General features: G+C 42.2%; 1 protein-coding gene across 1 annotated transcript in view; it reads left to right on the forward strand.

Moving 5' to 3' along the window:
* The window catches only part of ethe1 (ETHE1 persulfide dioxygenase), a 31,710-nt gene that overhangs the window by 2,468 nt on the left and 6,159 nt on the right, over positions 1-23,083 (forward strand). Inside the window, exons 2-4 of the mRNA XM_039770603.1 lie at positions 4,265-4,409; positions 8,236-8,384; positions 19,585-19,714. Of these exons, the coding sequence (XP_039626537.1) occupies positions 4,265-4,409; positions 8,236-8,384; positions 19,585-19,714 (424 nt within the window). The remainder of the gene's footprint in view (positions 1-4,264; positions 4,410-8,235; positions 8,385-19,584; positions 19,715-23,083) is intronic.

Below are 23,083 nucleotides of genomic sequence, written 5' to 3' on the forward strand. Positions count from 1 at the left end.
AAGAATTACAACTGGTGCTGAAATGAACACCAGTGACCAGTGATTGGCTGTCATTACACTGTACAAAATATTATAACAGTGGTGACGAGCTGCATCAGCCTGGAGATGTCGTAGAGAGCAGCCTGTAAACCAACAAGCAAATCGCTTTACAAAAGGACCGTGAGCTACCTAAAGGAGCAGGAGTCAACTGCAGATCTGTGCTGGCAACCACCATAGTGGCCCGACATTACAGTATGAAATAAGCCAGTCGTAGAGATTGTGCTCATGTGCTGTCTAACGATTTCCAAACAATTTAACATACAGGTGAGCCTCATGTAATTTAAATCTATAGTTTAGATGGAAACATCTCGCCTGAAGAAGGGGCCTGAGTTGCCTTGAAAGCCTGTATATTGTAATCTTTTTAGTTAGCCAATAAAAGGTTTCATTCTGCTTGGCTTTTCTCTACATTCATAATGGCTAACACGGTACAACACCCTAGTACTACTAATCTATAGTTTGACAAGCATAATAAAATAGTAAATCATTCCATTTGGCGGAGACGGCCCCAGCGGTGTAGATTTGTATGCTGGACAAACACCCGTCCAGCATTATGTATCAGGTTATCATTTCACCGTCTGCACTGTCCTTTCATTTCTCATGCACTCTGTTAATAATTTGTATGATGTTCTATTCTGTAACTGTGCAATCCTGATACACTTAGGTTTCAAAGGTTATTTTCCCCTGTTATATTTTTTTATTTATTTTTCCTAATGCAAACTTGCTAAAAGCAGCGCAAGTGAAAAGGCCACCCTGAATGAGGCATCCGTTTATTGCTGGTTGCACTCATTCAGTCTCCTACACCTGGCCAGTTCATATTATCTAGAGACGCAAACAGAACGTCTTCAGCCCTGAAATTAAATCCACGTCGATGTTTACCTTTATTGGTGAAAGTGTGATAGACGCAGGTGTAATATGAGGAAATCATTTGTGCAAATGGAAGGTCATTGATAAGGCGGGCTTAGTAACATAAGAAGTAAGCGGCAGTTTTGAATACACAGTGAAGTTTGAAAGTGTGTCCTATGAGATGGAACTGAAAGTCCGAGTGGACTCGTCGCTGTCCATATTTAGACTGAGGAGAGCAAGGCAACTAAGACTGACCACTAACAAGGCCAGTAAGATGTTAGGTTACAAACAGTGATGATGTTATGTGCAAACCGAGGAAGGTCATTCATAAGCTAGGGAACGGACTGATACAACAACAACAACATTTATTTCTAGAGCACATTTTCATACAAACAGTAGCTCAAAGTGCTTTACATAATAAACAATAGAAAAATAAAAGACACAATAAGAAAACAAAATAAATCAACATGAATTAACATCGAATAAGTGTAAGGTTCAATGGCCGGGGGGGGACAGAAAAAACAAAAAAACTCCAGATGGCTGGAGAAAAAATAAAATCTGTAGGGATTCAGACCATGAGACCACCTGACCAGTCCCCTCTGGGCATTCTACCTCACATAAATGAAACAGTCCTCTTTGTATTTAGGGTTCTCACGGAAGGGCTTGATGATGATGATGGTCACGTAGACTTCTGCCTTTTAATCCGTCCATCATTGTTGGAGCATCATGGGGCTTTGAGTAGGTGGAGGTGGCGCAGGCAAAAGAAACAGAAAAGAGAGTAGGGGTCAGGACGGATTTTAGAGCCACCATGAGTAGTTATTATGATGAATTGAACATACAGAGTATCAGGATTAAGTTAAATTACGATTAAAATGAAGTTATAAAAAGGCCATGTTAAAGTAATGTGTTTTCAGCCGTGTTTTAAAGTGCTCTACTGTATCAGCCTGGCGAATTCCTATTGGCAGGCTATTCCAGATTTTAGGTGCATAACAGCAGAAGGCCGCCTGCCCGCCTCACCACTTCTTTTAAGTTTTGCTCTTGGAATTCTAAGGAGACACTCATTTGAAGATCTGAGGTTACGATTTGGAATATAAGATGTCAGACACTCTGATATATAAGATGGAGCAGATTATTTAAGGCTTTATAAACCATAAGCAGAATTTTAAAGTCAATCCTGAATGACACAGGTAACCAGTGTAGTGACATCAAAACTGGAGAAATGTGTTCAGATTTTCTTTTCCTAGTTAGGATTCTAGCAGCTGCATTCTGATGAAGCCCCATTTAGAGTAATTGGTGCACTGCTGAACTCTACGTTACAAAAAAGGGCATAACAGCAGTACAGACAGTCCAGAAAGAGTGACCGCTCTGATTCCAGGACTATGGAATATGAGCTATGAAGAAAAACTGAAAAAGGTGAATCTTCCCAGTTTATGCAAACTGCTGTTACGATGATATATAATGGAAGTGTTCAGAATTATCAGGGGAATTAGACAGCGGATGATAGCTTTTACTTTAAAATGAGTTCAAGAACAAGAATATACAGGTGCAGAGATGGAAGCCGATTAAAAATGTTTCTATGTGAATTTCCCCTTGGGATTAATAAAATATCTATCTATCTATCTATCTGTCTGTCTGTCTGTCTGTCTGTCTGTCTATCTAAAAGAAAAGTGTACACAAATGTTAGAATGCTTTTCTAAACCTGAAGAGCCACATACAGTATATCTACTGTATAATAAAATGGGAAAGTCTGTGTCTGGTTCCTCCAAGCAATCTGATTGGTCATTTGGGCTTCAGTGTGATTAGTCAGTTTGGCTTTGGTGATGCAATCGAAAGAGGAAGTGCAAGTGTAAGAAATTCAAGGAGGAGCCACACTGAAGCGGACTTGAGGTGAGCACAGCACCTCAAAAATGACAGAGGCAGGCTGTATGGGAATGCACTGGGCAAGAGAGGCTCGGACACACGAGGATACGAGCTGAAGGTGCTGGGCGAGAGATACCACGTATTTTAAAATGTATTCTGTTACCTATGGCTAGTGCGGCGTAAATTCCCAAGTTGTGGGGTGTATAGGAGTAACAAAAATTGACTGCATCTCCTTCTCCGCCTTTTATCATTCTCTTTCTCTTTTGTCCCTCTCAGGTTGTTATTTCCTTGTTCGGGGTGTGAAAGAAAACTGAACAGCTTGCAAGCTACTTAGGGTTAATAGCTGACAGAGCCATTTTGTTATAACAGCAGGTTATTAATGCAGGCGCCTGTCATAAGGCAGGGTGAAGTAAGCTGACCAAAAACAATTTCCAGTTTCTTTAGGGACGCGTCTGTTTGACACAGGAAAGATGGCCATTCCTTCTTTAGGGTCTGTCTGACAAGTGAATAAAATAAAATGCTTAAGTAAACGATATTATGCTTTTTAGATTAAGTAAGAGGAAGGGGGAAGGAAGAAGAAATTATAAAAAGCTAGTCGAAAAAATGTAACTTTGCTCATCCAGATACTCATCTGTGACTGAATGAAAATGTAATTGATTGAACTTGTCCCGTCTTCCTCGTGGGGTTTTTTTCATGGGGGTCAGCTACTTGGATTCACCTTTGCCAGAGATTCCGGTCTTCTGTACCCTCCTGTCACAGTCCTGATACTTTGAAGTCGTTGTCACTTTGCTGTGGCCATTCTTCTTCCAATTCCTTTCTGGAATACACTTTTCATCCATTCTCTGTCCATGTTCGACCTCCTCTCTGGCTTTATCAGTTACACCTGTTACTCCTGCTTTCTGTCTGATGTCTTGGTTTTCCTCTCTGCCTATCAGACTTACGTTTCCACTTCATCAGTCCTTTACTGCTTTTCCCAGCATCTGTTCTTTACATCTTTTCATTGTCCATGTTTCAGAGTCATGGTTCAAATCACTTTATATAAAGGTTGTCTTGTTGATATTTCACAAAAAGTTATCTGAACTGAAATTGACAGGCTAAGTTGGGCTGAATGGCTGGTCAAAGTTGTTCTGTATTTTCTGTACTTAGCTGTGAGCTGTAGACGTCTCCACGTCTTCAAGTGTAGCTGCACAGTGCAGCGATCTGAACTACAAGTTTCATTTCACCTGCAGTGTGTTTCTAAGGTCCCTATTGTCACATGAAACTCTTTTTTTTCATGTGCTATTAAAATGCTGTCTGCCACCAGGATCAATGAGCAGAACTGCCTTACGTCAAAAAGTCTGCCTTCCTTGCCTTAAAAATATCAGACAACAGTTGTCAACGTTCGTACTGCTGTTCGTCAGTTATTTTATATCTTTATCACTTTTGAAGTCTTTACTCTTGGTACCTTTATTTGTCTGAGCAGAGCGCTCAATGCTTGACGTTTGTGCCTGTTTTCATAATTGAAAATGTGTTTATTCCTTAGCTGTTTGAGCCTGTAAGCTGTACCTACACCTACCTGTTGGCCGATGTCAAGACTAAGGAAGCAGTTCTGATTGACCCAGTTCTAGAGATGGCTGAAAGGGATGCTAATCTGGTCCAGGAACTTGGCCTCAAATTGAAGTATGCAGGTTAGTATGTACATTATCATGGCAGAGTTCAGAATCTACAGCCATTAGCTAACTAATGAGTGCAGCTCAGGTCACCGTGGCCCAGCTCGACTGTTGGGTTTCACTACACCTGAGCTTTTAGTCACTCAGTAATGTTTAGCGTGTAATGGTAAGAAGAACTGTTGACAAATTGGATTACAATTTAATTTTTTTTCTCACTGTACCAATTTGTAATGTCATCTCCAGACAGAGGAGCAGCTTCAGCGACAGACTGCTGTCACCGTCCTGCTCCACTGACAGACTGAGGAGACCCACACTATGTGACTCCTCAGTTCCACCCGGGGGGGGTAAACGTTGACATTGTACAAAGTTATTGCCTGTTATACCTTCATTGTTATCACTCTTTAATTTAATATTGTTATTATCAGTATGATGCTGCTGGAGTATGGGAATTTCCCCTTGGGATTAAAAAAGTAATTCTATCTATCTATCTATCTATCTATCTATCTATCTATCTATCTATCTATCTATCTATAACGATATTCAGGTTCAATAAATACCTTTTGACCACCCCTTGTGCAAGCCTTGTCCTCTTCGCTCACTATCATCCACAATCATCTGGTTCCATGGTTTGTCTTGCACATGCAATGCTGGTGACATGTACAGTAGCTTTACCTGTTGCTCCCTCCAGAGGATCACATGGTATCTACTAGAATCTTTGCATGTCGCACTGATATTGCAACTTGAAGGAAGGAAAAACATCTCCAGCTCAACCTGGCAAAGACCGTCTTGTTATCCCACCTCATCCATCTATTCAACATCCTATCTGTGTTCAGCTCGGCTCATTATGTCAGTCGTCAACCTTGGAGTGGTGATTGATGACCAGCTGACCTTCACTGATCAAGTCACAACAACAGATTCACTCTATACAGTGTCTGCAAGATCAGTCCACTTCTGACAGAGTATGCAGTAAACAACTCCTGGTCCAGGCTTTGTTCTTGTCATGTCTGGACTGGTGCAACTCTCCGGTGGCAGGCGTACCGTTATATGTCACTAAGCTGCTACAGATGGTTCCAAATGCAGCAGCACATCTGGTGTTCAGTCACCTGTGGCAGGCCCGTGTCACTTCTCTTTTCAGATCACTACATTGGCACCCTGTAGTGACGTTTATTTAGTTCAAATCCTCGAGTAGTCAATTGGTCGGCACCTATGCTGTATGTATGGAGACACCTGTGAGGTCCTCCTGTCCACCTCGACCACTCGGGTCTGCTAATGAATGTCATCTGGTATCACATCTCAATTCAGATTCTTTTCATGTGTAGCTCCTAGATGGTGGAATGAGCTGCCCACCTCCATTTGAAATGCTGACTCCCTCAGTGTGTTCTAAGAAGCATTTGAAGACTCTTGTGTCCATCGAACTGACATCAGCTGTTAGGCTTTTGTAGCCCAGGAATTGTCACCAACTGTTATTTTGTTCTGAGCTGTTAACTTGGGATGATCAATTTTGTACCCCACCTTATCTTGTAATAGGCAATAGCAAGCTGTTGACTACTCGATTATGTAGACTTCTTTTGTAAGCTGCTTTGAATAAAAATGTCTGCTAGGCAAATAAACATGTATTCTCAAACTGGTTTTATACAGCTTGTAGTAAAGCAGTGCAATAATAATAATAATAATAATACGTTTTATTTATATAGAGTAGGAAACAACAGAAAATGGGGTGCGAGGCCTGGCCCAGTGCTAACTGGTGCAAGAGCAGAATGATGAGGTGTAATTGTGCCCCTGGAGTGGCAGATGTAGAAAACAATGAGCTGGTCAGTCCCCATGCTCATCAGTGTAACTGACTTTAAAGGGGTGAGCTGAAGGGTCCAGTCCAGTGAGTGCTGGGGGGCATTGAAAGGGCGACTTTGATATCTGCGAGGGATGGTCTCAATGCCATCTAGTTGTAGTCATTATGCCATGTGTCTGGTGAAAGTGCCACTTCCATGTCTGATCAACATATGCCATGTCACCACTTTGTCACCATGATGAGCAAGAGCTTGAATTCATATGAAGCACAAATTAACAGACGAGAATTTGATTTCAGTTGGCTCCCAATTGGTGGCCGTGTGGCATGTCTGCGTATCCCGCTACCGGTGGCACCGTCTGCTTAGGGCCACACAGCTCCAGCACTGTTTAACCTAAGCTGCACATCTTTTAGGGTACGTTAGAAAGAAGAAGAAGATTATTCAAAGGAAAACCAAAGCAGACATGGAAAGATCGCGCAGAATTCACACAGACATTGACCTAAGGTGGGATTGGGACTCGGAACACTGGGTACGTGAGGCAGCAGTACTGAACTGCACCTTTGTGCCATCCACATGATCATTTTAATCAAATTAATTGTGAAACTCGCTGACCCACTGTAGTGTATGCGGGTATGCTGATTGTCACAAAGACAATCTTATGGAATTTCTAAAGCATATTAACCATTCAGCCTTGCCACCTTTTGTTGCGGCCGTGTCACAACATTTTGAGACATCTTTAAAATACCCCTTTTTGATGTTATCTGAAAAGAATTTCAAGAGATCTCAAAATTGCTTCCTTTAAAATTTTCAATTGGACTTGCTATAGTTTTCAGATATTCTGAAATTCAAGAAAGTCTCAAAAAGGTCTGAATGTCAACTGAACAAATCTCAAAAAGTAATCAAGTTTTTTTTAAAATGCCTTTCAAAAATCTTCACAATGTCTCACTTTTGGGATATCCACATAACTATTCTCTCTCATATATATATATATATATATATATATATATATACACACACACACACATATACAGGGTGGTCCAGATCTAATTATGAAAAGACGAACACATCGCACCCGCTGTTCGACTTCGATTTTGGAATGCAGGGCAGGTGCTGCCATCTATAGGCAACAAAAAGAAATTTTTGTGAATTCTCTATATAATAAAATTAAGTTACAGCGTAATGAAAATTGCATAATTAGATCTGGACCCCTATATATATCAGGATTTATCGAACTTTAATGTGATGTTGTTAGATTTTTTTAGATTTTTATTCTGTTTTTAAATTATAAACTAAAAAATATCAAGAACTCGCGTCCCACGAGATGAGACTTTGTGCCAAAAGATTTAACTACGCCGGGGCCAGAAATAAAAGACAAAGAGCAGATGACAAAGACAGCTGCTGTACAGGCTTTTAAATGTTCGAAGATCCGTGCAAGATGCAGATCACACGGCACGGCAGCAGCAGCAAGCCAGCAGCTGATCGAGCAAAGAGGAGGTAAAAAAAATCAAAACTGTATTTGTTTCTCATTGTATCACCCTTTTATGAGTGAAGCGAGCAGGGGGAAAGCCCCCTAATGTGTGTGTATGTATGTATGTGTACGGGTATTTTGCTAGTATATGTATATTTATTTACATATACTGTGTATATATATATATATATATATATATATATATATATATATATATTTACATATTTACATATTGTATTGTGATGGTCAAGCTGGGCTTCCAAGGACAGGCTTATCCAAATGGCCGGACTGTATTTTGCACAAGTTTTGCTGTGCACATTGGCCTTTATACTTTACAAAGAAAGCCAGTACATTCCTGAAATGCTTTGAGCGATGTTGCTAGTTTATGCTGTGTATTTTGAAACTCTCCTTGTTAACTTTTTAACCAATTTTCTATTTTGTTTTCATAGTAATACCTCTTGCAGGACAGTAGGATTAATCTGTTTTAACTTGAGTGCTCACGTGGGGCTGCCATTGGTGTGATGGTTTAACTGTCCATAAAGCACTTGCAATGCACCAAGCCAATCTGTGATCTCTTCTCTTTTCTCCCCAGCAAACACCCACTGCCATGCTGACCATATTACTGGCACAGGACTCCTTAAGAAAATGCTGCCTGGTTGCAAAAGCATTATTTCTAAGCATAGTGGAGCTAAGGCGGACATCACCATTGACGAGGGGGACACCATCAAGTTTGGAAAATTTGTAAGCATTCTTTTACATTAATAATTTATTTGCACACAATTACACACAGGATGGCAGGGTACTGCAGTGGTGAGTAATCCTACATCACAGCTCAAGGAGACCTGGCTCAGATCTTGGCCTGGTCACTCACTGCCTCCACATTATCACTATAGCTGTGTTGTTGTTTGGTTTGTTTAGTTTTTTAATCCCCTTCTATTCCAGTTTCAACTTCTGCATCCTATAAGCACGTGGGACTCCAAATTGACCTCCTATTGTTGTATTTATTTATTTATTTATTTATTTTCTTATTTGGCTGATGTCTTTATCCAAGGTGACTTACAACATTCAGAGATCTAATTAACCCTAACCACTACACCACACTACACTACACTACACTACACTACACTACACTACACTACACTGCACTGCCTTAGCGAGTGTGGTGTGAGTGGGCCCTAAAACAAACTTGTGTCCCATCCAGGGTTACTTCCTTCTTGGATAAGCTCTGGCACGACCATGGCCATGACCCTGAATTGGAATAATTAGATCGATAAATGAATGGGTAGATGGACTGACGTTAAAGATAGAAAAAATGTTTCGATTTTTATAACATTTGTTCTCCTGTGTCAGATGCTGGGTCTCATTTTGGTCTGTGGAAATGTAATAATACGGTGACCAGCAGTTACTTACAGCTGATATTAAAAGCAAAACTATAATTTGAGAACTCCTACTATCGCCCTGTCCAATTCCATTTGCCAACCTTGTAAGAACAGGAAAAAAAGGGAGGAGAGAGGTGCCAGGACAAGCACAAGAAAAAAGGCAGAGAAGATGAAATGTTTCACATATTAACAGCCTCCCAGCTCCCAGCCAGCGGAGCTGCAGGTAGCCACTTACTGATGTTTTAAAATGGATGACTTATTAATCCACAATGTGACGAGAGAGGGAAGGACCAGGTTATGAAAAGAGGGCCTCCAGAAATTATAAAAAAGGGAAGTTAGTACCAGCTAGGCTGCAATACTATACAAGGAGGAAATTCTCCACTTTATAATGGTGAGAGGGAGAGCAGAAGAATAAGTTGTAAAAGAAGGATATCAGTAGAGGGGATTGAGGAGAGAGGTTCAGGGACAGGGCATCAGAAGGGTTAGATGGTAAAAGTACCAAAAAATGTGGAGAAATGTACCAGGAGCGTTCAGTGAGTAAAAGTGGGAGTAGAGGTCAGCATCCAGACCCTCAAAGCTCTGTGACCTTTGGAAGACTGTGACTTGTAACGACCGTTTCTTCACCCTAAACACATGTATGTGTGCATATTGTGACCGTTACCTACCACCTTTATGGGCAGTGGCTTATTTTCAGCATCATATGGGATGCTTTTGACCGAGTGCTAATTGGACTTTTATCAAGCCAGACCCTCGCATATGACGTATAGGATATTAAACTGCACTGCCTTAGCGAGTGTGGTGTGAGTGATCCCTAAGACGAACTTGTATAATGCAGTAAACAGAAAAAAAACAAGACAATCAAGAAGATTTCCATATCTTCAACCAACATTTGGATAGCTTTAACCAGTCAGATGAAGATAACTAAGCACAGAATGTCCTACCATTCCTTTACTCATCTGCAGATTAACCTGACAGTGGCCAAGTCCCACAAACCACAAACCTTTTTCCAGTTCAGATTGTTGTACAGGTGGCGTTATTCCTGTTCGGCATTTGCCTGATGCACCTCTACCAGTGTCCATTAGGCCAGCTGCAGGGTCGTCAGCTGGTGCCACCGTTCACTGATGTTTTGCTCCCTATCCGGGACATTTCCCAGTTGTGCTACGATGGCCAAATGGGGATGTCTGGCCTTACTGTGAGGTTAAGCCCCCAAAACTCTTTCCTCCACACCCACAGCCAGTAACTGGCCTTCTCCACCTCATATGCCAGCTTTTTAACGACCTTCTGTAAGTTGATACCAGTCATACCCGTAGCCAGTAGGAGCCAGATTATTGATTTACCCACAAAGCCCCAGCACCCAACCCCTAATGGGTAGGGAAGTCGCCCAGCCTGCCTCTTTGCACTCTGCTGCCAACTCAGAGTCCTGGAGGTGCATGTCCTCATGCGCTACTGGTAGCACTTCCTCCCAGTGGGACGGTAAGTTCAATGAGGTGGACCTTCCTGGCAGCTGTTGACCGTATCACAACGTCTGGTCCTAATGGTGTTTGAGTGGTTTCTGATGGATAAACCAGCTGCTTATCCAAGTCCACCCTTGTTACGTATTCCTCTTGATTTGTAAATGTCAAGGAGTATCCTGTTATTTCTTATATGGTAAAGGGTATGGTTGTGTGCACAGGTGTGATATAAAAAGGGAGTGTGCAGTTTAGAGCAAATCATGTGTATGGAATGAGCAATAGTGAGACCAGTGTGTGAGAAAGATATAAGCATTTGTGGTTGTTTCAGTTTCGTCAAATAAAGTGTTCCTGTTGTTCACCACCCTGTGGGATTGGATGTATTTAGACATATAAATACGATAAGAATTTCTAACAAATTGGTGACGAGACGAGTCTAGTGAACTCAACACAAAAGCAGTAATGGCTCAAATAGGGAAAATGTCGGAATAATAACAACCCTCAACTCCCAAGCTCTCCTGGGGGTCAGCACTGTCTGCGACATCCCGGCTGCTGCTTTTGTTCGAGTCTCACCGTGTTTAACAAAAACAGAGTCTGGCCGATGGAGTTCTGAAGCGATATTTGTCACCACCCTGCACCTCTCTAATAGCTCAGCCCCAGCTTACCACACGTTACCTCATCACTGGTGAACACGAGGGCACTCCACATGTTGGCTTAGGAGACACGGCTTCCTGTCCTGCTCTCCTTAACAGAACTATGAGAGATGGACAGAGCAGACTTTGTGTATCCTGGAATAAGAACAGTAAGAAGTGTCACAGAATTGAAAGACTGTCTAGAATCGGACCACTCTATGCCAACTACTTCAGGGTTTACTTGGCACCCCACTTAAAAGGGTGATGGGCACATGTGGAAAGAGCTACATCATCCTGCCAGTTTAATGAAGAGAAATCTGTAATCAACAATATAAATAGTAGGGAGCAGAGTAAAAGTATGGGCAATTCTTGATAATTATTATTATTATTGTATTGTCATATAACTGTATTCTAGAAGAGTAAGGTGTTTTTATGGATATCTAAATGTCCAATTGTTTTACCCCACTAACAAATCTATTTCCAGAGTTTGTTTTCTGTTCTTTATTGTTCAAAAGAAAGATATAAAAAGGCAGACATTGGTTTTCAGTCAGTATTGTCTTTTTTTGGTTCCCTTATTGACTCGCTGCACATTGAAATAGAGCAGCAGGATGACTTGTCAGATTTGCACTCCGATGAGGGCAGCAAGGAAATTTCAAAATATTTCCTTTGTTACGCTGCCTGAGAATGGCAAACAACACTTATCAAAGACGTCAACCCTCCTGCCCAATCACATTTTACAACAACATTTATTTCTAGAGCACATTTTCATACACATGATGGAGCTCAAAGTGCTTTAAAAGATGAAAAAAGAAAAAATATAAAAATTAAATTAGGCAATACTAATTAACAAAGAATAAAGTAAAGTCCAATGGTCAGGAGGACAGAAAAGACAAGAATAAAAAACTCCAGACGGCTGGAGAGAAAAAAAAAATCTGCAGGGGTACCAGGGCCACGAGACCACCCAGCCCCCAGTGAGACTATTAACCCTTGAATTACTGGGTTGCTCAGTTTTTACCCACAGGTCATAAGGCTACTCAAGAGCCACCCATGTTGGCCACTGGATGTGTGGACCTGATATGTGCTTCTTTATATCGATCATCTGAACCTCTCTGCCTGTGCTTGTATTCTCTTTCATTGGTAGAGCATCTGTGCCACTGGGCTGTGGGAGACACCCGACTAAGAATCTTTGTACTGGGGGCACTTGACCTGGAAGTTGAACTTGGTACACCTTTAAGGAACTGCACAAAGTCCTTGGGCCTCATGTATAAATGGTGCGTACGCACAGAAATGTTGCGTAAGAACGTTTCCGCGTTCTAATCACGATGTATAAAACCTAAACTTGGCATAAAGCTAAGCACCTTTCAACGGTACCTCATACCCTAGCATACGCAAGTTCTCCGCTCAGCTTTGCAGACTCGAGGCACCCAGCATCAAAGCAGTGCTACTGTTCCTGTGTGGTTTATCTTTCTTTGTCAGATCAACATCCCTGATGCGGTTTTATAAATACACTGAAATTAACCGCATAGTGTTTATTAGTTTAAGGCATCTGATTGTAATTAACCTGTAACAATATGATGGTCCACAGAATGGTCAAACTGTTCTAAATACCATAGCTGCTTTAGCGTTGTTACTCTCACTGCACCTTCTTCTTCTTTCAGCTGCTCCCGTTAGGTGTTGTCACAGTGGATCATTTTTTTCCATATTACTCTAACTGCACCACTCGGAGCAGCTGATCGGAAAGAGAATTATTGGGATACAGCATCAAGCACACGCTGCCTCAGCCATGCTGTCTATTTGAACTGCTCTCATACGGCAAACGCTTCAGAGCCTTTCCTGTACTGACATCGCGGTTCACAAACAGTTTCATCCCAAGAGCTCTAAACGCACTCAATCGGTCCATCAGGTGCTCCTTGTAGAACTTTCTGGACTTATACTGTAAACTTATGATGCAGTTATAATATGACACAACCTGAGCCACTTTATAAAGCGCGTATTTACATATGATGATGATATCATTTTTAAGATGAAATGCAACAAAATATGTTTATTATATTATAAAGATAAAACTTTAACTTCATTTAAATAATCAACATTGTTAGTAATTAAACATGTGAGGACACGGTGCCGCAGCGCTAGTGAGGAGCTGGCGCTGTATTCATGGATTGTTCCTGTCTCGCACTGTATGCTTCACTGGGACTGGCATGATGGATAGAATAATTAAACATGTACTACAAAGATATCTTAATGTTCCTCAAAGGTTTTGAAGAATCAGCATTAAAAGCTTACAGATGGCTTAACGTCTATTACTCAGCTGATTGTGTGGCGATCGGTTACTTGGGGAAAGAAAAGTAAGGACAGGAATTGGAGGTTAGTGTATTTGAAAGAGATAATACTGCTGCAGTAAATTATGTCACTGAAGATCACACACAATCACTGAGCCACCGTGTTCCCATGATTAATAACATGTTTTGACTCCTGTCACCATGAAAATGATATCACGTATACATCTCAGTATTTTAGTTATTCAGAGAGCTGTAATATCACGAATGTCATGGACTCTGTGTCCAGTCGAAGGAAGAGAAAGCCGGTTTAAGAAGCAAGTAGTGATTCACACACACAGAGCACATAGAAGATCAAATACAACTAAATGCTACTTTAGTTACAATGGAATTTGAGAAACTAGTAAATTAAACGATTTTAAGATGAAGTTTATGATGTTCTACTTTGACAAAATAAACTACGTGGTTAAAGTGGAAATTTCGAGATTAAAGTTGACATTTCATGCATTTCTGCATTACAGTTACTCTTCTTATTATTATGCTTGTAATTAGTATAAAAATATTACATGCATAATAACGTAGTAATTATGCCATTATTGGCACCTTTGTTAACACCAGAGGTGCAGAGATGAATATCTTTTACACAAATAGCTGATTAGTTCAGGGCAGTAATTTCAATGCCTGTATTGCTCCCTGAAAAAAGCAACAAAATTCTCAACATGAACAGCACACCATCAAACGTTTATAGCCCCTCAGTCACTCCAAACCAGGAAAAGACCCTAATCAGCCACACAAGATCACTTTTATTTGGTTTTACCTGCAAGTCTCCACCTCTTCCCTGCAGTCTTCTCACAGGTCCAGTTAGCATGCAGTGTTCCTATTGGCATCACTTGGTGTTCTACACCCACTGTGTGGGGGTCTTACGGTGGTCTGATTTAAACCTAACATTGCTGGAGTAACATCCCTAAGTCCCAGATTTCAGCCATTGATCCATTATAAAATGTGGCGCCATGGCAGGCAGGCAGAGAATTAATACAGCCAAGGAGGTGTGTGTGTGTCAGCCACCAACATGGAGTTAAGGGATTGCTGTCGCTTGCCAGGAGTTCTGTCAGCACTACAAGCAGATGTCAGTGTGGATTTAAGAAAAGTAGTGGTGGAGTTTGGTCAGATGAAAGAAAGACAGGAAGTTTAAAGAAGTCACTCAAGCAGTCAGAAGTGGTGTAGAAGTAAAAGATGTCATCGTCTGTCATAAAGGCAGACAGAGTCGTCCTTATCGGTTATTTCAGAGTTCTTCCAAATGGCTCTGACAGCAAGGGGTTTCATTTAAGAGAGATGACGAGGTGAGCCTATGGATTACATGCTGTATCCTTACAGACCATCACACTCTGAGAACCACTGCTGTGAAAACAAGTCTGCATTACTTGATTTTAGTAGTTACAATGCTGACCACTAGATGGCAAAGCAAAACAATGGAACATTTCCAGATGTGGCCACTAGATGGCAGATTGTAAACACTTTACATGTACAGCAGGTTAAGGACGTATGAAAGTTCAAATGTTACAAACATTCATCCATCCATCCATTATCCAACCTGCTATATCCTAACTACAGGGTTACAGGGGTCTGCTGGAGCCAATCGCAGCCAACACAGGGCGCAAGGCAGGAAACAAACCCCGGGCAGGGCGCCAGCCCACCGCAGGGCACACACACACACAACACACACACACACTAGGGACAATTTAGGATCGCCAATGAACCTAACCTGCATATCTTTGGATTGTGGGAGGAAACCGGAGTACCCAGAGGAAATCCACGCAGACACGGGGAGAACATGCAAACTCCACACAGGGAGGACCCGGGAAGCAAACCCGAGCCTCCTAACTGTGAGGCAGCAGCACTACCCACTGTGTCACGGTGCCGTGCTTGTTACAAACAGATAATCATAAATAAACCAAATGACAACATATGACAGTTATTGTTGCACCCGGTGCACACTCCCATAAGATTCCTAAAATCAAAAAGTAATAATGATCTCTAGCCGTATCCGTAATAACTCAGCAGGAACTGGAATTCAGCCTGTTGATTGGCACAAGAATAAACGCGTTCTTAAATTTGCTGTTCTTGAACCTTGACAACCTAAATCTACAGCGTGATGGCAACAAATGAAACTTTGGAAACAGTGTGGCGGTGGTCTCACTTAATCGAATCGGCCTTCTTTCTGACTTGTCTGTGATACTCGCAGTGAGAGATGGCTGCTGCAAGCCAATAATTTTACTACTAATTTTAACAATCTTGTTCAGACACTTTTTGAAAGAATCGTTAAAAAAAAAAAAAGAAGACATCGTTATCATTTTGTTTGTTTTAAAACAACTGAGTTTCCTTAGAAAGGACAACCATTTGTTGTCCCTTGTTTGAGATTTGTTCCGTAATCAAAGGTCAGCTTGTTATCAAAGGTTCTCCTGGTGTGTTTGTGGTACTCCGCCATGTCTACAGTCTCCCCTGTTGTTACGTCTAAAAAAGCAAAAGCCTTAGAGATGTTTAGCTGTGAAAAGGATGAGTCGAGCCACTGAAGAAACTCCTCAACCATTGGTCCATGGCTGTCCTCTTTAACTTATCAAAGACTCCGAATGACAGAAGCCACATCCACATGGCCAAGTTCTCATTTAAAAATAACATCCGCACCAGCCTCTTCATATCGTTTACGAAAATATCTCAGTCGATAATAACATGACAGAAAATGCATATGACAGCCATTCGCTTAGCATTGGCAGGAAAGTCCTTGAAGGGATGGCTGCTGGCGTAGCGGGAGTGTTTGTTGCCTCTGTGCAATGATGCGGAATCCACTGAGGGTTGTCTGCCCACACAATATTTATTTTTAAAACAGGTCCCCTGCCAGCAGAAGGCCAGAGAATCCTGCCGACTACACCAGTGTGGCAGTAGGGGGCGCTAGTGCTCCCTTGAACCCTCAGGTATGACTCCAAACACTGGATAAAAGTCCCAGACTGTTTATTATTTTTAAGCACAGTACACCAAGCACCTTCCACACTACTCGTATACAATAAACTCACAATCCCAATAACCACAATACTCTCCTCCTCGCCCAGACACTTTGCTCCTCTCCCTCCCAGCACAGCTCAGCGTCTGGACTGAGGCACTGTCCTTTTATAGCCCCTGATCCGGAGGTGTTCCTGTCCCAGCAGTCCACAGTTCTTTATTCCTTCCGGGTCAGGGCAATCAGTCTTTTACTTCAACCCGGGAGCACGTCGTTCCTTCCCGTCACGTGACCGTGACGTACTCCCGGGTCATAAGGCACAAAAGAGCCCATAAGCCCCCACCACACGACTCCTGGTGGCCCCCAAGGTATCCAGCAGGGCTGTGAATAAACACTACAAAGTCCATAAGGCCCTGCTGGACCTCGGGGCACGATCCTGCTGTCGGGAGAGCTCCTCCTGGTGGCCTGGGGGTGAAGACCGGCATGGGAAGCTGGCAGTCCTCCACAATGCAGCATTTAAACTTAAAAAAACACAATTTAGACGCATACAGGTAAGCAACTCCTCTGTGTCTTCCATGTTGGAATATCTTTTCCTATGCGAAGGGTGGCTATTGAGGGAAGGAGCAGAATCCAATCAGGAATTGAGTCTGGGAAGAGCTACGTAATCAACACAAAGAGATCGCAGTGGGGTTGGAGCCTGCATTTCCGTAAGTCTATGTTTTTGGACTTACTTACGGACGTGGCCTTACTGACATTGGCGGGCGAAGGAGCCACCGATTCTTCCTCTGCCCAGTGCCACCACAAGCCCAGAGCCGCCCCTGAGTACTGCTGCAATAAATTATTTCATCGAAGGTCGCACACAATCACTGCACCGTGAAAGCCATGTTTAATAATGTGCTTTAACTCCTATCATCATGAAAATGACATCACGTATACATCTCAGTATTTTAGTTATTCAGAGAACTGTAATATGACGAATGTCATGGATTCTGTGACCAGTTGGAGGAAGAGAGCCGGTTTAAGAAGCAAGTAGTGATTCACACACACAGAGCACATAGAAGATCAAATACAAAACAAAGCATTTAACGTGCTACTTTAATTACGATGTGATTTGAGAAACTGGTTAATTAAACGATTTTAAGATGAAGTTTATGATGTTCTACTTTAATGACAAAATAAACTACGTGATTAAAGTGGAAATGTCGAGATTGAAGTTGACATTTCGTGCTTTTTCCCCACTGTGTGCCTTTTTTGTTCTCTGTACCCTAATAAACTTTCATATGACACTCAGACAGTGGGCTTACAACTCGGCTTTTCACGGTGACTTTGATATGCAACTTCTTTTTTATTTCCGACACTGTGCGATTTTGTTAACGTGAGCTTTCAAGTTTCTCCAACACGCTATGTCACTCGATCAACTTCCTTTTGTTGATTATACCACAGTTTATTCGAACAAATAGTATGTTTCTCCTTTGCCTCCACTTGGTATTCGCTGAAATTCTTATGTTTTCCCCCGTGCTTTTCTCATTGTCTTTTCACAGAAGGCTGCGCTTAAGGGCGATTTATATTGATTTGCATATTCAAAGAGGCGTAATTCTGGGAGGAGTTGGGGCGTTACATAAAGCGCGTGCACGGGCGTCAGTTTTCACGCTGATCGGGATTTATGTAACGGAAGAACGTGGAAGTTGGAGTACGCACAGATTCCTGCATCTGGATTTTTCTGTGCGTACACACATTTCGGCTTTTGTGCTTAAGCCATGTTATAGTGCGAGTTCTACGCACGGCGTTATACATGAGGCCCCTGGAGATTGAAGACGTGGCTCTGCTGATGTGAACTCCTGCAGTCACTGCTACACAAAATAAACCAAAGAGGAGATGGGCAGGCAGACATCAGCCTTGAGGTAATCCCGTGGATGAAGTAGGTTGAAATCTTTGCGAGTACAGCAGGCCTGCATTTCACAAGAGGTCTAGTATGCCATTGTGAGGAAAAGAAAGCAGCTTTCCTCTCCACCTGTGTGTAAATGTTCATCTCGCTATGCCTTATCATGTTTCACCAGTACAAATGTCATCCTAATGCATTAGTGGAACTCTTGTGATGTTATCCAGCACTACATTGATACCTGCTTTAAAAGACGTAGTGAATAACCATCACAGCAGCACATTCTCCAAATCCGCTTAGTTCAGATTTTGAGTTGCTTGAACGCAAATGTCCTTTTCTTCCACTTATAGCGTCGGGCAGTAATTAATCTTGGATGGGACGCATGACTTACACAACCACACTTGCTCACATCTGGTTACGCTAAAATTCGCCTGCCATTTTAAAGATCTTTGGTATGTGAGTGCAATACTGCAGTACCTTGCAGAAAAACCCAAGCAGCCATGAAAGTGCAGGCGCTTCAGTGGCAGGGATGTGCAGTGACCACCTGCGCTGTCCGCCCTTGATGACCCCGTTAAGAACGTACACTTGTACTGATTGTAACTCGGAGACTGACCGTCGCAGATGGTTACCAAGGTGGACGTGACCTGCGCTCAACATCCGCTGTGTGACACTGTGAAGCAAAATGTCATGACGAAGATTTTGAATCTAAGAAGGGAGGAATCGACAGCCAATGTGACAGAAAAGCCTTTACAATGTCGGTGTATTCAATAGTTTCATAAGGGTGGGCTCATGAGCCGCGTGACTGCATGTCAGATTTGGTCACAAAGGAGATGCTGGTTTTGCTCTCCCATTTAATTTCTGGGCAAAAAAGAAACTGAATGGGATTAAACATCTAACAGTAAATGCAATTAGATTGTATCACAATGCTATGTTAACAGCTATGGGAACCTTAAGAGTAAAATTAGGTTTATTTTAAGCAAAGCTTTATCATCAGAGAGGTTCACTTGACGTTCACCCTGCTTAATCTGGTGAGGATCACGAAGGCAACATGCTGAGCTGGAGAAGCCAGGAGAGCCAGGACTCTGGACCCATGCTAATGACTACATATAACTTCAAATTGAAAGATATACTACTCAATGGCACTTCATTCGACTGTTTTCATACAACCAAGTGCAATGTTACAAAATGCTGTGTCTTGTGTGCCATGTGCTTCTTCTATTAAGGCCTTTGAGAGCAGGACCACTGCTTGAGACTGAATGTGTCTTTTGTTTTTTTCATCCTTGGTTTAGCTTGACGTCTCTTCAGTTTTTTGCTCCTTTTCTCTTTTTATAGCACCTGGATTCACTTTCTACCCCAGGACACACAGATGGGTGCCTGACATTTGTGCTGAACGACAAGACCATGGCTTTTACCGGAGATGCGCTGCTGATTAGGGGTTGTGGACGGACGGATTTTCAGCAAGGTAGGATCAGCACCCCAATGCTAAAGCTAACGAGAACGTCACCTGCTGGTGTTCAGCCACACTTTTGGAGACTGAGAGAACTGCCTAGTGATTCTCTCTTTATTTCCACCCACTGGAGTTCTGCAATCCCATCATATGCCAGCAGGTGTCAGCATAATGCTTTTCCTGTGATTGTAACTGCAATCATAAACACAAAAACATTCCAACTCTGCCTCATCCAGAACTGTCCTCATAGAATCAGGTGAACACCACCTGACGAAACAGGAGGCATGAAGATAACTTGGTGTCATGTCGGAGCAGTGCATCACTCCACTGCTCAATTCTTTATGGTTCTACCATGTAACAATAATAATCTATATAATAAAAGCCCAGCGCGGCCGCCAGTCCGTCCCCTTGCAGAATTCCTGCTTACCCCCCTCCGTTCTTTCCCCTTTGCTTTTATTTGTCCTGTTCCTGAAAATCTTTTCAAAAGAAAAGTAAAGAAATAGATAGAGCGTCACATTGACGTCTTCTCCCCTCTGCCTATTAAATAATAAATGAAATGAAATAAAAAAATCACGAAAGAAACAGAGACCACAACCTACCCTTACAGCGTCCATCGTGCTTCTGGTGTTACAGCCAAACACGTGGTGTATGCAGGGTATGAGGTGTGACGCTAATTAACGCCCGTACTACAACAGATTATATTGTTGATATACTATTAACTATTTACAAGGATCAACTCTTTTGGGGAAGTTCATAACAAAAAAAAAATATATAAATTATAAATAACGTGCACTTGAGTATTTCGAGCCCCGCGTCTGAGTCGGATGGTTCTCCTGGTCACCAGTTCGTGTGTTTCACTAGGCCCACTATGCCTTTCCGTCTTCAGCTACCCATGTGCACCATGTGACCTTACTGAACAATGCCTAAACGAAACGCAACTAAACCTGCTGCTGCTGCGAGAGAGGACACATTACAGCGTGATCACGAAGCAAAGAGGCAAAGGCGTGACAGTCGCTCGCAAGAAACGGACACTCAGCATTCACACAGATTAGCTGAACGACGCGTCTCTGCCGCACAACGAAAGGCAACTGAAACCCCTACAGAGAGAGAAGACACATTACGCTGTGATCGGGAAAGAAAGAGGCAAAAGCGTGCCAATGAGACACCCGACGAGAGGTCCTTACGATTGCAAAACAACCGTGATAGACAAAAAATCAAATGTGGTGCGATGAAGGACCCAGTTCACGACTGGCAGCCGCGTTTAAACAGGGAGTCCTTCAGCTGTTGTCATCCAACGCGCAGCGTAGCACGCGCCAAGTCGCTAGTTCATCAATATTAGGCCCACCTGAGAAGGATCCAAAGCAGGAGGCCTGAGCACCCCTAACTAACAGAACATGGCATTCCCAAACCCTCTTGATCCAGTTCATGGGCACAGGGCAGCCACATCCTAACCCAGCAGGAAGGCCAGCCCAGCACTTTGCCCACACGTGCACACGCATACTGCACACTCTTACTCAGGACCAGTTTAAAATGTCCAGTTAACCAAAAATAATATCTTGAGGGATGTGGGAGGAAAAATATGAAATACCATTTATGCCAAAATGAAATAAATAAAATCACATGAAAAAGTACTATTATAGATGTGCATGAGTCAAAATGTGGAAAAACACGTAATTCAGTAAAAGTCAGCTAATTACTTTAAAAAGTCATGTAATTATTATGTGTAAATGAAAGCACAAACAAGAATTGGGGCTCCCCATATAACTGAATAATTGAAAATAACAAACACAACGTTTAATGTCTAGTTTAGAAGTGTATTGATGGTCGCAAGTCTACCACTAGACTTAAGTCAAGGTGGCGGACAAGCTGGTTAAGACCTGTGCAGGGTGGAAGAGGTGGGCTCAGGGGACCAGACCCGCAAGTGACATCATCCATGTTTCCATTGCTGGTCATCATGTCTGTGGGAGAAAGGAGAGGAGACGAGACCTTCTGCAGCAGTGCCAGCCCTCAGCTCGGGGTGGAATTACCATTAAACAAGCCTGGAACTTGAGTCCTAAGCACACGGGTGTGACATAGAGAGAGACTGATAGACAGAACTGTATTCGTCCCCAGCATGCGAAATTCAGTGTTATTATTTTAAACTTATTACATGTTGTATATCAAAATGATCATATTTTTAAAGACAAATTTAATTTCATGAAGTGTTTCTTTTAAAGCCAGCCCTATTTATTTCTGGGTGCCTCTTTTCGTGGTGATTTCCTCACTTGTCAATCACGACCAACAGGCTGAACCTTCTCCTATTGGTGAATCCTTTGCTGTTGATTACTTTTGCCTGATTTATAGCTGGTAGGCTACTAAAGATCTTTTAGCTCTACCTTTCTCACATTTATTTAAACCAGAAAGGTATTGAGACAGCAAGAGTTGGGATTATTCATTAAGCAGATGAAATATACAGAGATAAGTGAACATATTGTTGCTGAGCGTTTCTCATTGTTACAATTGACGGTAAAAGAAGACCCTGCTACTCTCCTGCTCTCCCCTACTACTGGCAGTGTATCTGATCGGCCGCCCCTTCATTGCCCGTCTCTTTCACTCTCCCTGATTCAGTAACAACTCCTCTTAACTGCTCCTCAGAGCTCTTTATCCTTTGTCTGACAGTCTCTACCTGTCATCTTGAATGTTCTCGAGGCTTGTGGAGAGCAGGGACACCTGCCTTGTCCCCTTCAATCGGGTCCCTGTCATTCAAGCATTTAGCCCCACCAATCCGACGAGCAGTCTGTCAGATAAATCTTGATGCTCTTTTGAGACGGATTGGGGAATGAGAGCTCTTGAAAATATTAAAGTTGTCAAAGAGTTTCTCACTAGTTTAAAGTCAATTGAGTGCCGTCACCTGGAACGCGTCACATGGAATACCGCGGTCAAGTTAGCTTGATGTTTGATATTCAAACTTTCCATTAAGGTTGTAGTGGGGCTACATAACATGTCAGTAGTGTTGGTTTGATGTTTAAAAGTGTTGTGTTTCTCTGACTTTTTTGGGTATAAAATGTATATATGTATATACCTGAAAAAGAGTTTCCTCACTGCTTCAGTAAGGACGTCACCAAGCACAGCAGTTGACCCTTTAGGAGGTGGGCTTTCCTGGTTAGTTCCAGGTTGTGTACATTATAAGCCAAGATGGCACATTTTCAAAAGAGGAAGAAGGAGAAAGGAAGCGTAGACAACAACCCAGGTACCTTCATAAGGCACTTTACAAAAGAAATAAGATGACTGTTCAATAAGAGACTGAAACTTGAGGATAGAACTGACATTTAGTAATAACCGCTACAACAAGATCAACAAAACCAATGTTAACACACATGAAGAGAAACTTGGGGATGAGGAAGA

This window comes from Polypterus senegalus, chromosome 12, assembly GCF_016835505.1.
Source record: "Polypterus senegalus isolate Bchr_013 chromosome 12, ASM1683550v1, whole genome shotgun sequence".
Lineage (NCBI taxonomy): Eukaryota > Metazoa > Chordata > Cladistia > Polypteriformes > Polypteridae > Polypterus > Polypterus senegalus.